This window comes from Syngnathus scovelli, chromosome 21 (assembly GCF_024217435.2).
Source record: "Syngnathus scovelli strain Florida chromosome 21, RoL_Ssco_1.2, whole genome shotgun sequence".
Taxonomy (NCBI): Eukaryota; Metazoa; Chordata; class Actinopteri; order Syngnathiformes; family Syngnathidae; genus Syngnathus; species Syngnathus scovelli.
The window spans coordinates 3,192,980-3,208,959 of record NC_090867.1 but is presented as its reverse complement, the minus strand read 5'-3'; the positions used below and the strand labels follow the sequence as shown (position 1 = coordinate 3,208,959).

General features: G+C 40.1%; 4 protein-coding genes and 2 non-coding genes across 13 annotated transcripts; 2 read left to right on the top strand and 4 right to left on the bottom strand.

Annotated features, from left to right (window-relative positions):
• Positions 1 to 8: 8 nt before the first annotated feature.
• Positions 9 to 1,553, top strand: cox19 (cytochrome c oxidase assembly factor COX19). The gene is made up of 3 exons (XM_049758735.1): positions 9 to 150; positions 646 to 757; positions 838 to 1,553. Exons 1-3 carry the CDS (start codon positions 69 to 71, stop codon positions 911 to 913), a joined length of 270 nt encoding a protein of 89 aa, XP_049614692.1. The 5' UTR covers positions 9 to 68; the 3' UTR covers positions 914 to 1,553.
• Positions 1,554 to 2,744: 1,191 nt separating this feature from the next.
• LOC125991132 (hemoglobin subunit beta-1) lies at positions 2,745 to 3,516 on the top strand. The gene is made up of 3 exons (XM_049758728.1): positions 2,745 to 2,910; positions 2,994 to 3,216; positions 3,303 to 3,516. The coding sequence occupies exons 1-3, from the start codon at positions 2,819 to 2,821 to the stop codon at positions 3,429 to 3,431; spliced, it is 444 nt and encodes a 147-aa protein (XP_049614685.1). The 5' UTR covers positions 2,745 to 2,818; the 3' UTR covers positions 3,432 to 3,516.
• Positions 3,517 to 4,552: 1,036 nt separating this feature from the next.
• Positions 4,553 to 5,828, bottom strand: hbae4 (hemoglobin alpha embryonic-4). Its single transcript, XM_049758729.2, has 3 exons — positions 5,589 to 5,828; positions 4,833 to 5,037; positions 4,553 to 4,751 (listed from the first exon to the last, which is right to left on the bottom strand). The coding sequence occupies exons 1-3, from the start codon at positions 5,678 to 5,680 to the stop codon at positions 4,623 to 4,625; spliced, it is 426 nt and encodes a 141-aa protein (XP_049614686.1). The 5' UTR covers positions 5,681 to 5,828; the 3' UTR covers positions 4,553 to 4,622.
• Positions 5,829 to 6,383: 555 nt separating this feature from the next.
• Positions 6,384 to 14,716, bottom strand: LOC125991096 (inactive rhomboid protein 1). Of its 8 annotated transcripts, none has more exons than XM_049758645.2 (20): positions 14,288 to 14,446; positions 14,006 to 14,109; positions 12,351 to 12,481; positions 12,021 to 12,167; positions 10,346 to 10,574; positions 9,976 to 10,182; positions 9,781 to 9,903; positions 9,569 to 9,711; positions 9,259 to 9,501; positions 9,010 to 9,121; positions 8,848 to 8,922; positions 8,606 to 8,767; positions 8,432 to 8,532; positions 8,243 to 8,327; positions 7,957 to 8,051; positions 7,717 to 7,792; positions 7,512 to 7,612; positions 7,272 to 7,425; positions 6,959 to 7,182; positions 6,384 to 6,882 (listed from the first exon to the last, which is right to left on the bottom strand). In XM_049758645.2, exons 1-20 carry the CDS (start codon positions 14,313 to 14,315, stop codon positions 6,687 to 6,689), a joined length of 2,736 nt encoding a protein of 911 aa, XP_049614602.1. In that variant the 5' UTR covers positions 14,316 to 14,446; the 3' UTR covers positions 6,384 to 6,686. The 8 variants fall into 8 exon arrangements, with proteins under 8 accessions (XP_049614602.1, XP_049614603.1, XP_049614604.1 ...); XM_049758646.2 differs by having other exon boundaries at positions 8,264 to 8,327; XM_049758647.2 differs by lacking the exon at positions 9,781 to 9,903.
• Positions 14,717 to 14,957: 241 nt separating this feature from the next.
• Positions 14,958 to 15,051, bottom strand: trnal-uaa (transfer RNA leucine (anticodon UAA)). Its single transcript has 2 exons — positions 15,014 to 15,051; positions 14,958 to 14,993 (listed from the first exon to the last, which is right to left on the bottom strand). It is a non-coding gene; the product is annotated as a tRNA-Leu (tRNA).
• A 554-nt stretch (positions 15,052 to 15,605) lies between these two features.
• On the bottom strand, positions 15,606 to 15,699 carry trnai-uau (transfer RNA isoleucine (anticodon UAU)). Its single transcript has 2 exons — positions 15,662 to 15,699; positions 15,606 to 15,641 (listed from the first exon to the last, which is right to left on the bottom strand). It is a non-coding gene; the product is annotated as a tRNA-Ile (tRNA).
• Positions 15,700 to 15,980: the final 281 nt, after the last annotated feature.

The following is a 15,980-nucleotide window of genomic DNA, read 5'->3' as shown; positions in this document are numbered from 1 at the left end:
TGTTGCAGGTCATAACTACGCGCAATGACGTCACAATTGCGACTATCTCTCCCGTACCAAAATAAAACATGTCGACCGCAATGAATTTCGGGTCGAAGAGCTTTAAACCTCGACCACCTGACAAAGGGTCGTTCCCACTGGATCACTTTGGTACGTCACACATCGTTTAACATGTTATTATCTTTCTTCATGCTTAGCTTTGCCACTCAGATCTAATCTGGATGCCATGACAGCCAGTGATGTGTTTACATGTGGGTCATTACATTTACATGGACACAATTTTGGATTAAAATTATGATCGGATGCTGTGTTTTCATGGGCACTGATAATATTGATCCGATTCCGCTGTCTTTTGCACGCTCTGCTTCGACTGTTTTCCGGTCTTAATCGACGTCATATACTGACGTCACAGACATGCGCAGTAACGACGGTTTGTTTTCATGCGCGCCGATCAGATTATCAATTGATTTAAACCAATCATCTCGTTCGGAATAGAATCTTAATCGGAATGGGTTTGTCCTGGTACATGAAGCATTTTAATCAGGATCAGCATTTTAATCCAAATAAACGTGTCCATGTAAATGTGACTGAGAACAAACAATATATTAATGGTGGTGTTAGTGCTAATTATTATTTGTATTTTAGGAGAGTGCACAACCTTCAAGGAGACGTTCATGAAATGTTTACAAGACAGCAGCTTTGACAATTCTAAATGCCGACTTCAATCCAAAACCTACCTGGAATGCCGCATGCAAAAGTGGGTTTCAATATTCATTTTACTTTACTGAAATGCTCAATTAATTAAAATATTCTGTGTACTTTCATCTTTTATTTCAGTCAACTCATGACAAAGGAACCACTGGAAAAACTTGGATTCAAAGACCTGGCTGATCCTCCTCCCAGCCAACACTGACAACGCCACAATGAAAATATGATTTGTGTTTGAAATGTGGAACAGAAGTGAGCAAGCGAAGTTGATAGAATGTTCCAGGATTGTATATGAAATTTAATATGCCTTTCGACATGTACTGTAAATAATTCAATCGTTTGTACTTTAACCAAGGTGTGTGTACAGCTTGAATATCTGTTTCATTTACTTCAGAACTTCACCGTTTCACACCTCCACCCAACGCACAGGACGAGTACACATTTCGGTATAAAATAAAATTAAAAAAATCACTTAAATCATGCAAGGATGTCAGATATGTGTGATACAGTGCTACCTTATGAGTTTTATGAGATAGACTTCATCACTTGGCTGATATTTTGCTGCATTTAACTGTGTGTTTATGTTGTCAGGTAAAAGTTAGCTGACATTTCTTTCTACTTCGGAAACATTAGAGATATTATTTTAAATAAAATTAAAATATTTTTAGTCTACCTTAACAATAAAGGAATCAACCTCTACTGTTCAAAACAATAACAATGTATAGCTGTCACTCCAGTATTGACAATTAATCATTGTGCTTATTTACATTTTTAACTGCTTATATATAATTTATTGACACTGCTGCATGGAATAAATGTCTGACAAGACTTGCTTACTATCATAATCTTTTCTGTGTTTCATCTTTGTTGTATTTGTTAAGTATTCCTGTTCTTTCTTGCATTATATTTTTAAAACATTTACCTTTTAACTTTGCAAAAATTGAACCTTTTTATCAACCATGTGGTATCTTTCTAAGAATACCATATGTGAATTTTGGCAATGGATTAGTGGGCGGAGGGGGGCGCTCCTGAAGATAACACCAGTGTGGTTTCTCGAGATAACATTCAAACATGAAAAGCCCAAAGACGTATCTGAATATTCTTAGTTAATTAGATAACTGATGCGTATAATTGATCTCTAAAAACATATATATTAGAATAATCTGTTAAAATTATTATGGTAAAAAGTAAAAAGACGATAAATATTGTCATTTGTTGCAGTCATTTAGAGAACAGAATAGATGATTTAATGTTTTTATTTGTGTTTTTTTTTTTTGTTTTCAACTGTTTCCATTGACATAACACTACATTTTATCATTTGATTTTACATCAATGGAAAGTTGATAATCCTCATAAAATGTGGGTCCATATTTTTATCATAATCAAAAATAAAGACAGTGTCAAATTGATTAGTTCACCACATACACATATAAACAGACTTGGGAATTAGCATTATGATTTTATTTCTGTAATGATTAATAAACCAGCCAATGAGATCTTTTGTGCAAAATTCCATTTTTAATGCTGGAATATTATGTTGTATTATCAGCATGTTATTATTTCTTCATTTAGATGTCATATTAAAGTTGTTTTATTTTTTTGCTTTCCTGAACCGAAACAAAATGTTTCAATTATGACGATGAATGTTATGCTTTATTCATTTCTGACGACTAATTCATTCTTTTAAATTAAAAATGATCATATTTTTAGAGCCAGCAGAAATTAAAAGTGCACATTACTCCACTTGATGATACAGGGTGGGATCTGACAAATATGTGCTGATGTTATAAATTCATACAAAAATCTAAACATAAACATTTCAATTTTTACAAAATAACTTTTAATTAGTTTCCATTTTATGGGTTTTTGATTGACTTACTTGGATTTAAACGTTTTTATACACAATATATGAATATAAAAGTCCGTGTGGAAACATCCAGAAAGTTCTAGAAAGAGTCTGTGGTCTATCTTTCCATCTCTAGCCTATCATAGTGGCTTCTCCTTCTGGGTGGGGAGACCTTGGAGACATTTAAAAAGACCACCTCGTCACTCTCCAACTCTATTCAGCTTTTTTCTCTTCAAGCTTGAACCAAAACAAACAAGCGGCAACATGGTTGTGTGGACTGATCAAGAGCGTGCTGCCATCAGCACCATCATGGGTGGCCTGAACTACGATGTTGATGGCCCCAAGGCTCTGTCCAGGTAAAACTGGGACTCAATTATATTTGCATATAAACAAAATTCCGTGCAAATCTTCACCTGACCACATTTTGTCCGTCTTACAGGTGTCTGATTGTCTACCCCTGGACCCAGAGATACTTTGGCGCCTTCGGCAACCTCTACAACGCCGAGGCCATCAAGAACAATCCCAGGATCGCAGAGCACGGCACCAAGATCCTGCACGGTCTGGACCGGGCTCTGAAGAACATGGACAACATCAAGGAGACCTACACTGAGTTGAGCACGCTGCACTCTGAGAAGCTACATGTGGATCCCGATAACTTCAAGGTAACGAATAGCATCTAAAAAAAAAAGTCAACAAATCATCACACTCATAAATCTCAATTTGATTGTTTTATTTGTGCCCTGTATAGTTGCTGGCTGACTGTTTGACCATCGTCATTGCCGCCAAAATGGGAACCAGCTTCGGCCCAGACATCCAGGCCTCCTGGCAGAAGTTCTTGAGTGTGGTTGTGTCTGCTCTGGGAAGGCAGTACCACTAAACCCAGACACTGGAAATGGGGATTCGACATGTGTTTCCATATGTTTGTCTTCTCCCAAAAGAAATAAAAGCTCAAATTACTGCAATTGTTTATTTCTATGTTATGGCTATAGAAAATGCACACACTCTTTCCAGATCACCAATTTACTGAACCGTATTTTCCGCACTAAAAGGCGCACCTAAAAGCCTTCAATTAATTTTTTCTCAAAATATGGATTCGTGGATGAGGACTAATTTATTAAAGTAAGCTTTAAGTGTTTATTTTGTGTGTTGTGTGATATTAATGTTTGAGCAACGTTGAGTTATTGATATATTGTTATTGTTTTCACTATTTTGAGTGTTACTATATTGTGATTGCATTAACGTTTGAGCAACGTTGAGTTATTTATTCTATGCGCCTTATAATCTGGTGCGCCTTATATATGGACAAAGTTTTAAAATGGGCCATTCATTGAAGGTGCGCCTTATAATCCGGTGCGCCTTATAGTGTGGAAAATACGGTACATATTAAGAAAGGAATCTTGGATGGGGATTAGCTTGCGTCTCAGAATCTTTTATCCTCCATGTTGTTTTCATTCCCAATTTGTCCATCGGAGTTCTCAGTCAATGAGTCAATCGAGATCCACTCTTATTTATATACTATTACTATTATAAAAATGTGTATACTGTCAGGAATGAGTTGAGCCAGGGCGACCAAATGCAGCTTGAACCAGGATTTATTGCAGGGAAAAGGAGTTGGAAGGGAGGCAGGTGGGGAACCGACGACACAGACGGGAGGGAGACTCACGGCCAGCAAAACAGACAGACTGACCGACATGAAGTCCCCTTGGACAAGGTTAAAATTCTGACCGTGAGCCTTCAGACAGACCGAGGGAAAACCAGATGACAAGAACAGGAACACTGGGCACGAACAGTAATGGACACAACAGTAGACACCGACAGGGAGAAACACACGGGCAGGGCTTAAATACACAGGGTAACAAGAGGAAGCAGGTGACAGACATTACGGTAACGAAAGGGGTGTGGCCGAGCGAAGTGCAGGCCGAGCGTGCTGTGGCACGGGCGTGACATATACATAAATACCAGCCATCTGATTTGAGAATAGAAAGTACACACACTGTGTTATTTTCACATATTTTATTATAACAAATACATAAATACTGTAGATTAAATGGTCTGTATATTGTGCGTCTCATCTGTATTTCTCTGCTAGCACCGCTGCAAAAGCTGAGAGGTACTTGTCCATTGCGGCGTGCAAAACCTCTGTAAAGTCTTCACCCATGTGAACTGCTAAGGCCACGAGCATACAGTGGGAAAAGTTCTGCAGGAGAAGATGAGAGAAAGAAAAAGAGTGAGGTAAAACAATGCGTGATAATCAAAAGTCATGAGGTCATGAGGTCACCTTGAAGTTGGACGGGTCTATCCGCAGCACGTAGGCGTGCAAAGTCTGAAGTGGTGCCAGAGTTTCTGTTAAACTGCTGATGTTTTGGGCCCCCTCAACAATGGCTTGGACAATTTTCTTCCCGTGGATGAAGAGGTGATCGGAGCCTGGACTGATGTCTAGGTGGGAAAAGTACGTTTTGCTGCCGGGAAAGGTCGTAAACATTCTGAAAATCACAAATCAATGTATAATCATAATTATAACCATATGGAATGCTTTTAATATTTTTTAAACAAGCAGGATCAATTGTTTATTTGGCTCCATCTTAACCCAACATTCTAGCTAGCTCAATTTGAAGCTGTCAAAATACATGTCATTCTTTCACTTTAAAATTTTATGACTTTTCCTAAATTGATGCGAAATACACAAAAATCAATTCATTCTTAATTAGATACAGACAATTACAATGAAGACATTCTCCCTAGCTTTTATGCTAGTGCTAGCATAACCTGACGTAAAAATCTTACTAGCAATGTTTTATTTTTAAATAAATGTATGCGAATAAACCTTTCCAGTGAGCTAAATGCCTTTATCAAGAATTTCAAAATAAATGCTGAAGCATATATAAAGCCATTCAGTATTTATCCAATGTATTTAACACTTTTAAGATCAAATTCCAGGAGGTCCTAAAATCCTGACATCAATATCACTGCCACACAATTTCTCCTTATGTTTTTGTATCACACAAATTTTCTTGACCTAGAATTTTGAACTTACCGAAGAAGCGCATCAGCTCCAATATATTCAGCCACAGGAGTCAGTTGCTCCCATTCATTTTCAAGTAGCTCTTTCTCCTTCTTAGACAGCATTGTGAGATACTGCACATGAGAGGAAAAAAACACATAGATTTCATAAAGAGAATGAATTTTTTCCTTCTTTGTGAAGTAAACTAGAAGTAGTAGTAAAGGGTGCAAAGTAGTGGGGGTGTTTTCCCTTGACTGTGTTATCAGAGAACAACATGTGGGTGGGGGCTGAATGCTATCTTCTGTATGATGTCCATTATTTGCATGTGGATTCCATTTTGTCAATGTGACACAATGTGGAAACTGGAGTTTATATTTAGGTGGTTAAGTCATCTCCACTCTCCACAAATAAAAATTTGTGATTCTGTGATTATTGTATTTATATGAAAATTAATATCTGACCAAAATCGAGCTCATGTAACTTTTATTCGATTAGGTGACGATTCTTCTACATTCACTTTCACTTCTCCAAGACGTCAAATATTACATGCAGAGCAAATATATAGTGCTCAGGAATTAGTTTTGCAGAGTAGGTTTTTGCAGATAACTGCTGCTATCTTGCAAAGCTGCACGGGGCAACCAATGGGCGTGAAACGCTCAGCCGGTTTCTGATAGTGCTTAAGGGTCTCATGATTAATGAGTGCACAGTTGAATGCCAATAACCTTATCATTCACATGGCATTTATACAATGAGTCAGGAGTTCTGGTGCCAGTGTTTCCTCAGCTCAGTAAAATGTTTATTTAAATGTCCAAGAGAAAAGAGCTGCACGATATTTTAATTAGTTTATTTCCTTTGAGGTTGCATGGGAAGAATGAATTGATGCATTAACTTTGTTGAAGAATATTTCACACACTTCTATACTGAAATATATTTTTTATTGGAAAAATAAGTGCAAAAAAGTCAATATTTACTATGTTCATATACATCTTCAAAATTGCATTTGTTTGTTATTTTTGGATCAGAATGGTTCAAACTGTTGCTGACAAGCAAATGAAAACTGAAAAAAAAGTCTTATTCTGCAGCAGAATATGTCATGTCATGTCAAAATGCTGCAATGCAACCCGACGTGGGTCAAAGGAGTTTTGCGTTCAAGTCATATTTCTCGCAAAACTTGTCCGTGATTGGGATGCAGGTGAGGTACTCGCACCAGTCGCACTTCACGGGGTAAACATAGAAGAGGACTGCCAATGAGGAGAGCAAAGCCGCAAAAACCAGAAGGAACACACAAATCTGGACCCTCTTGCGGTACATGTCTGAGCGTCCAAAACTGAAACAGCAAAGAATGACATATATGAATCTGTAGTTGGAATCTTTTCATCTATCAGTGCAACATCATCATTCACCTGATATACGGCAAGAAGGCAAATGATAAGAAGAATCCTGAGACAAAACCACAGACATGGGCAAAGTTGTCGATCCAAGGTAGCAATCCGAAGGAGAAGAAGAATACAGAGATGGCAATCAGCTTTCCAAACGCCCGCCACGGCCTCTCCAGGATCTGCCAGCTCTGAAAGAGCTCCACAAAGAGACACGCCAGGATGCCAAACTGGCTGCCAGCAGGACCCACCTAATTGAAAGAAAGAGATGTGGGACAAAGACAAAAGTATTGGGACATTCAGCCTACATAACACTTCTTGAAAAAGGTTATTTCTGTACCTCCGCTCTGTAAGGCAGAAAAATAGCAGAAGCCAAGTTGCCTGTGATGCCACTAAGCATGTAGATGATGGAGATCCGCAGCCAGCCGGCTAGCTTTTCCAGATCTCGAAGAACTGTCATTTGGAACAACACTGAAACCAGGCAATGAAGAATCCTACAGAGGATAATGATAAAAATATTTTTTGGAGTAATGCAGAGTTAGGCTTGTTTAAAGATTAACCAATGAGGGTGTAAGATCACCCAGCATGAAGGAAGAGGGACAGCCACAGTCGGGAAAACTGGTCTGGGACTTCGGGGTTGAGGAAAGGCAGGAGGCCACACACGTTATCCATGCACGCCACCTAGTGGAGAAAGAATGGTTGCGCTAATTTGAGGCTAACTTAAACTTCATGTTGCTGTTTTAAAAAACAATTTAAACAAATCTACTAGTGTATGTGTAGTCTACCTGTGAGCAGAGAGTGGCTTCTTCATGGAAGTAGCCGTGCATGAAGTCACAGTACTCTCTGGAAGTGATTTCACATCTATGAAATATAATATTTTAATCAGTATGCAAATAGGATTGCTTTAGTCAGGGTATTGTTAAATTTCGAATATTAATAATTAGAGTAAATAAACAACACCAATAAAAGACTTGGAACATATAATACAAATAAATATTAAATACAGATTCACATTGGATCCTTACCGGCCTTTGGTTCCAATGCAGCAGGGCCGGCCCGTGATGGTGCAATCGATGTGGGGAAGATTGGTGTGGTTCACAAAACTGTATCGCGTGCAAACCTGGGGGTCACATAGATTGGACTGTAGTTAAGGGCTCCCTCTAGTGGTAAAGGAAAAAATCGCTATGTGCAGCTCAGTTATATTTGACTTTAACAGTAAAACACAGTTGTGTTTCATCTCTAGGTGTTATGTTGATCATGATGATTGTTTTTATTTGTATTTATTTATTATTATTTATTTTTTATTTTTACCACTAGATTCTCCATACTCACTGGCCACTTGGTAATGTCTTCAGGCCATTCGTGAGGCGAGACAGAGGCAGGTTCCTGGCAAATCCTACAAAATAGATGTGGTGGAGGGGGGGTGAAAAATTTTGTTTACTTCTTTCTAGGTAAAAACATGTGACCCATGTTAATAATAACATACACACTTGATTTTACCTGGGATCCTGATGGCAAACTGCGCCATATTGACGTAATTTACCGTTCAAGTAAGGAGCACTGGGATGCTGAGGCCACTTTACCCATAATGCCAATGTGGTCTAGAAAACAGAAATAGTATTTATTGTCATTAAAGGTAAGGTGCTATCCAGAAAAGGTCATAAGTGCACTAACCGAACACTCTTCTTGCAAAGTCTGCAAACATCCCGAGCGATCGTTTCTCACGCAGCAGCCCGACTCTCTTTCTTTGACTATCTTGTCTTGCACCAGTTTGTGAATCTCTTGATCCTGACGCATGCAAGGGGAAAATTTGGCTCCCAGATGGATTAGCGCTTCCTTCCAAAAAAAATAGGAATATAAAATATAGCTTTAAAATAATCAATGCAGTATAGGTTGAAAATCTTCCAAGTACTCACTGAGCTTGGACCAATCCAGAAATTCTGTTGTTGTACAAATTTCACATTTTCATATACACCCTTGTTCATTAACACCTGAAAAGTATTTTTTTTTTAAAATTAGCATTTACTTATTTTACACTGAATGCTTCCTAGGGTCAATTATATAAACATGTTACTGACCGAATCCACAGTCTCATGTTGTGAGAAACCCACAGGAGCGATGCCATGGATAGTGACAGCCAGGATGGTTATCAGTAAATGGACAAAAGTGATCCAGTAGCTGAAGAACGGCCTGGTGAATATAATAAATAAATAAATAAATAAATAAATAAATAAATAAATAAATAAATAAATAAATAATAGTAATAATAATAATAATAATAATATTTTTTTTAAAAAAGAGAAGTAGATTTTGTGGGTATTTTGTACCTGTGGTCGTCCATGTCTTCAATCTGTCTCTTGACAAAGCTATCAATGCGCTTTCGGTACGTTCGGTTGGTGAGACGGCCGACCATGCCGAGCCCGTAAGGCCTCTTCTCTCGGGCGAACAGCTTCTTGACAGGTACTGTGATCCTTTGCCCACGCTGCTGACTCATCACTTCTTGGTTCACTTGCACTTTGGGTTGGACAAGTGAGCCGTCTTTAACTTTGCGCCATCCTCGTTCTAACGGCCTGGAAATAAGAGCGCCATGCATTCATCTATTTTCTGTACTTTTTAGAACATCTACAGTAAACTCACAACATCAGGTGACTCCTCTCCAGTTCGTTCCTATCAAGCGCACTTCCAGTGAGATCGCCGTCATCAAGATGATGGCGTGCGGCCTCTGATGCTGTCTCAAAAACTTCATCTGCATAGCTGGAGAGCTCATCTGGCAGACCCTCCTGAAGTGCACGACAACGAAGTCAGGCAAGTCTCACTTTCTGACAGGAAGCATTTGTATATGTGCTCACTCCAGTGAAAAAAGATGTGTCCAAATCATCAGGGAAGTCCACTGTGTCATCTTCAAAAAAACTGGGGTGCAGAAAACTCCGCCTGCGATATCGTCCTGTCACGCTTTGACCAACTACACGCCCCTGTCCACGCAAACGGTTAAATATATTTGCCTGATGGACAACTGAAGAACCAAAATGTGTTTTGCAAAGCACCTTCATCAATGCCGAGGCAGCTTTGAGGCTCATGGCGGCAACTGACTCCCGTTTGCGTCGCCGTGGCAACCTGCTGATGGCCGAACGCGAGCTGGAAAATGAGCAAAGGGAGGCAGCGCAGGCGTTGGGGAGAGTTGGCAGCACGCCAATGCCATCAATCTCTTCCACCGTGCGGAAAGCTCGACCGCGAGCCAGGGGGTCTACAACCTGTGCACACACAATACATTTACAATATCATGATCAACATTTAACCATTCACACAAAAAAAATGTGATTCCATATTACTAATACTACACATATTACTTGAACTAACCAAACTTGCTTCCTACTTTGATGGCGTCTACTGAAGAGGTACTAAAAAAAAGCCTACCCTCCGCATGCCATAGTGATGGTGACGAGGGTGGAGGGGTGGGAGACAGAGGGGAGGGGGAGTCTCAGTCCTTGTCAGGGAGAGGTTTTCCTGGCTGGGTAGCTCCATGGCCCTCATCACCTGAGCCTTTAGACCCCCATAGAGATGGCCACAGTGCTGCAGGCTCCTCCTCCTCCATCGCTGGCTTCTGTTGTTGTCCTTGCTCACACCAAACCAGTCCGCCGTACTCCTGAAAAAAAAAGGAAAGAAACTTCCTGTGATGGGATTTTTTTGTGTATTTCGATTCTAGTCAGACCTAGTGGAAACTTTCAAACCACAAAAACAAGATTCCACTGTATATACAGTCTACCTATGTGTATCTATCAACTGTGACGCCATAGTGGTGAAATGTTTGGAGAAAAGCACACTCAGTAATAAACACACAGCCATCATCTGGTGAACGACTCCAGCTGGAGGAGCCTAGGAACAACTTAAAAATCTTATCCACACCATAATTAGTCAAAAATACTGAATGCGAATACATACCATGATGAACCATATTCAAAATAAACACAATTATTGTCATGAATGGAGGTTTTAGAATCTATTATGCGTTTGTGGGTGTTTAGATGAGCAATTATGCACACAAGCACCAACAGGCAAACGTTACATTCACTCGCACGTGATCCATGTACAAAATCCTAATAAAATGTATCACCCAGGAAAATGTAGAAATATATATGATGTCCCAAAGCCTACTTACCTGTTGATGGAGCCCCAATAAGGTTCCTGGCTGCGGCTCATACCTGAGTGGGGCAGTGAGTATGGAGCTTTATCACCTCCATTACCAGCGTGGCTAACCCACTGTCCCCAAAAACAACTCTTTCAAGTCAGATCCGGTGAATCTAAACAAATCCAGATTTCCTGATATCCAGTGGGGATAATCACCGCATGTCCAGACTCTGTTTGACATCCACAGTTGGGCTCATTTAATTAAAGGTTTGAGAAAAGGAAGGAGATGAAGTAGTCCCGGATGCGCTCTCAAGGAATTGAAGGATCCTAAATGCTCTGACCTTGTGTCATCAGCATAACAGAGCTTTGTGTCTCAGTGTGTGAGAAAGTGTGTGTGGAATTCAGCCAAAAAGGATTAAACTTCCTGACAAAACAAGATGAGAGTCTCTGTTCCTCGTCAAAGTCAATGTGACTCCCTCTTTGGAGCCCCCGGTGTGAATGAGGTCTGTGTGTCGCTTTTGCCTTATTGTGTGCGTGTGTGTGTGCGTGTGTGTGTGTGTGTGTGTGTGTGTGTGTGTGTGTGTGTGTGTGTGTGCGTGTGCGTGTGCGTGTGCGTGTGTGTGTGTGTGTGTGTGTGTGTGTGTGTGTGTGTGTGTGTGTGTAAACATGAGTTATGCCGCTAACATACCAGAACTCCAGAACACAGCAAGATTAAAAGGAACGAGCGAGGAATCACACATAGCAGGGAGGAGAAGAAGAGGAGGGTGGGGACCAAGTCTTGCCTGGACATGACACGCAGAGACACACACTTATGCACACAAACACACACACAATTCCGCTGACGCCTACATATAGGAAATATGTCACTTCTTTCAGGAAGATTTGTTTTATGCTGGATACTTGGAATCACCCAAGATACTCGTTGATATTTTAGTTTGTGAGGAAAAAAAATAGATTTCTCTACCTGATAATCTGTTTGGGTATGGAGGAACGTCGGCGAGTCAGTATTTTGGGGATGCACGACCGCCTTCGGACGGTGGACACCCTCCTGGGCCACTGTTGGCCTTTGGGCGGAATTGTGTTGACACGCTCAAAGCGCACTATTTTTTCACTGCCTCGTTGCCAAAGGAAGAGAGAAGAAAAAGAGGGAGCAGTAGAAAGTGGTACAATAGCAGCAAGACAATTTAGAAGAAGTTAAAACTTTTGCAGGATTTATTTATGAAAAGGAGTGAATAATAAGAGAGGAATTGGCAGCTGGGGAGGTTGTTCGGTTGCATGTGCGTGTGTGTCTAACCCCTTGGATGGTGTGATGGAGGGCACTCTCTCCAGAGGAGGTCTGAGGTAGTTTTGGGATGTTTCTAAGGGAGCCAGGCAGGCCTGAGGGTTTTCTGCAGGCATGCTGACACTGCGTTGGCGTTTGACTGGCTGCAACACACAATTTGCAAACTGGAGCGAATCAGGTCATATTATAGGACTGGGTTTAAAACATCAATTAGAATTTATTTTCCTTTACATAAGCCGATATCATTCAGAAAAACATAAATCCATCTATAAACCACATAAAACGTATGATTGGAAAACATGGGCCATTCAGAAGTAATACATCACTCCGCCACTAGCAGCGCATATCTTATTGTCAAGGAGACATTCTGGTAAGCAAGCATGCTCCCGTAAAAATCATCCATCCATCCATCCATTTTCTGAACCGCTTAGTCCCCACGGGGGTCGCGGGCGTGCTGGAGCCTATCCCAGCTGTCATCGGGCAGTAGGCGGGGGACACCCTGAACTGGTTGCCAGCCAATCGCAGGGCACACAGAGACAGACAACCAATCGCACTCACACGTAGGGACAATTTGGAGTCTTCAATCGGCCTACCAAGCATGTTTTTGGAATGTGGGAGGAAACCGGAGTGCCCGGAGAAAACCCACGCGGGCCCGGGGAGAACATGCAAACTCCACACAGGGAGGGCCGGAGGTGGAATCGAACCCGCACCCTCCTAGCTGTGAGGCGGACGTGCTACCCAGTGCGCCACCGAGCCGCCTCGTAAAAATCATGTAAAACAATAATAATGTGTTATAACAACATGTTTTAGCTTAAATATGTCTTAATTTAGAATTTGGTTTAAAACAACTTGAGTCCTGGAAGTATTGAACACTATTTTATTTTTCATGTTGCATTGTAGTTTACTGAAAAGATGTGGGGCATGCAGCCTGCAGACCCCGGATACTTTTCAGTGGTTGTTTTTTTCATTTGCCGTTCTCATTCCTGCACTACGCTAGCTTGTTAAGTGCTAATTGAAGTTAACTATGTTAGACTGCAATTTTTTTTCTCTACCATCTTATTTTTACAATATTTGCATTTTAGCAACACATTTCTAATTCAATATTCTCTCAGTGGCGGGTTGCGAACAGTAATATTTTGGCGCCGTCTTGTGTCCAAACAACTACAATGCTGTCTAAAGACCAAGGGATATGTCAATTATTTGCTTACGAGCAAATAATATAAAGATGCTTCACACAGGTGACTATTATAGTTTATTGCTCAGTTATTTAAATCCAGTTAGAAACAAAGTTAAAAATGAATTTACTGAAACATTGTATTCTTTATTTCAAGGGAGAATTGGTGTTTGAAATGTGGACATCTGCATGAGTGGCTTCCTGCATACAGCTGCAACCACCTGCTCATCGTATCATCAGGTACATTGAATGTCTCCCTCACGTTTTGATTGATTGTGCATTAAAAAAAAAAAAAAAAAAAAAGATACAATCCCAAACAAACAAATTTCATTTCAGGCAATACACCAAACTCATTCATGCTATCTGAGGGGGGAGAGAAGTGAGGCTACATTCAAATCTCGCTAGCAGATTCAAGACTTGTAAAATCTACATTTAATTTGTTCTGTGACCACACTCATAACTGAAAATACAATAAATCTTTGTTTGCGTTTACCTCCTTTTGTGTGGACATGTCATCAGATGTCAGCTGGATGATTGGGATGTCCAGTTTGAGCCAAGGTGGTTTCTTCCCGGTGCCTGTCTCAGCCATGTTACTAGCTGGAAAACAAAGCATTCATGTTTCAAGAGTTACTACTTGCAAAAACAAACACCCTAGCTACAGAAATGAAAGCAAAAGCTGTAAAATGTTTCTTGAAGCGTTAAAGGGGTTTTCCTACTTAACGACTTCTATTTTTCAGTCTTGTAAAATCACTTTGAATGTATCATCAGCATTTACCTTCTAATTTTGAGTCACCAAGGCCCATTCATTTCTCAGAATGTCACATTAAATTTACTTCAACTACACAAATTTTCCCAAACTGACGATTAGCTTCTGCTCGTCACGCCTAAAAAAGCAAACGAAAACCTAAGTGCAACCACATCCTTTTGCTTACTGCATGACGATGCTCCTAAATGCACTAACCAAAAGATAAGCATTCAAGCACTCACTTAACACTTGTTGGTTTTGTCGTCTCAACTCTCCATCGAGCTGAAGATAGAATGCCTTGTTGTATTCCCAACATCCATCGATACATTTGTTACTCCATCATCTCTTTTCTTTTTTTTTTTTTTTTTAACATCTGTGGTTGGATTTTCATGACAGGCAGATTAGAGGATGTAATCCGCGTGGCCCACATGACATGCCTGCTGCATTGAGCTCAAACCTCTGATTGGACAGCGATGCTTTGGAGTGTGTTCAACAACACCCGGAAGAAAATGATATCTTGTCACTTGTAAGGTAAAAAAAAAAAAGTGATTGTGTTGTCCCTTTCAAATCACTCAAAAAATATGCAGTTTTTTTTTTTTAATATAAAACAAAACGAGTGTCTTATGTTCACACCCACAAACAAAACCACCAGTCATAATCTATTAGTACAAGAAATTCTTACAGTATATAAAACACAAACTGCTCCAGGTGAGGATTGAACTCACAACCTTGGCATTGCTCAATTGGTTACTGTCTTTTAAGTACCGTGCGCTGACCAATTGCACCACTGGAGCACATATATTAATTAGGTGAAGTTTCTCAAACAAATTCGTACATTGCTATCAATAAATTGACAATTTAGATCAAATTACATCACACTTTTCCATCAGACATATAATTCAAACCGAAACACAAAACAACGCTGAAAATCACACCCACGCCGATCTGATGACGTTATCTAAACAGGAAGACTCAAGGGCAGGAAGGCGTAAACAAAGATGTGGTTTGACCTTTGCTGGGCTGACTTTTTAAGCCCAAGACAGATGACAATCAATAACTTGAAAAGGTAAAGTTGATCTTCAAGTATTGCAAAAGCAATGTTTGGATTTATTATTGATTTTTCTGTTTTAGAGAGGTGATGAAATAAGTTTAAAAAATGCAGGTGAAGTATAATGAAGTAAAATAGGCTTTAATGGAATAGAATGGGATGTTTTTACATGAAAATACGTTTATCAAAGCACAATGTGCGATCATAGACTCCATCAACAAAGACTTTATCACTAACAGTCCACTCTCAGTGATATCGCCATTATGTAAACAAAAGTCGGAAATTGCAAATAAACATAAATGCTCCAGGTGAGGCTTGAACTCACAACCTCGGCATTTCTCCGCTGGCTACTGTCTTATAAGTACCGCGCGCTGACCGATTGCGCCACTGGAGCGCAAGATGTTATCGGAATTGTAAAGGCCTGCAGTCATCCATCATCCTTTTGGTCCGTTAGGTGCAAGGAGTCCCTGCAATATCGTGATTGTCCACTAGATGGCAACAAAAACCCAACTGAATCTTAATCCATGCATCATTCACCACAACATGGCTGATTTGAATTATTCAAGCAAGAGGGTTCACTGGTGTGCTGAACTCTTATTGGTGCCCTCAGTGCTCCCTGTGTGTTATGCTGCTGGTTTTGTGTGTGCACATGCTATTATGGAACACGCACACACG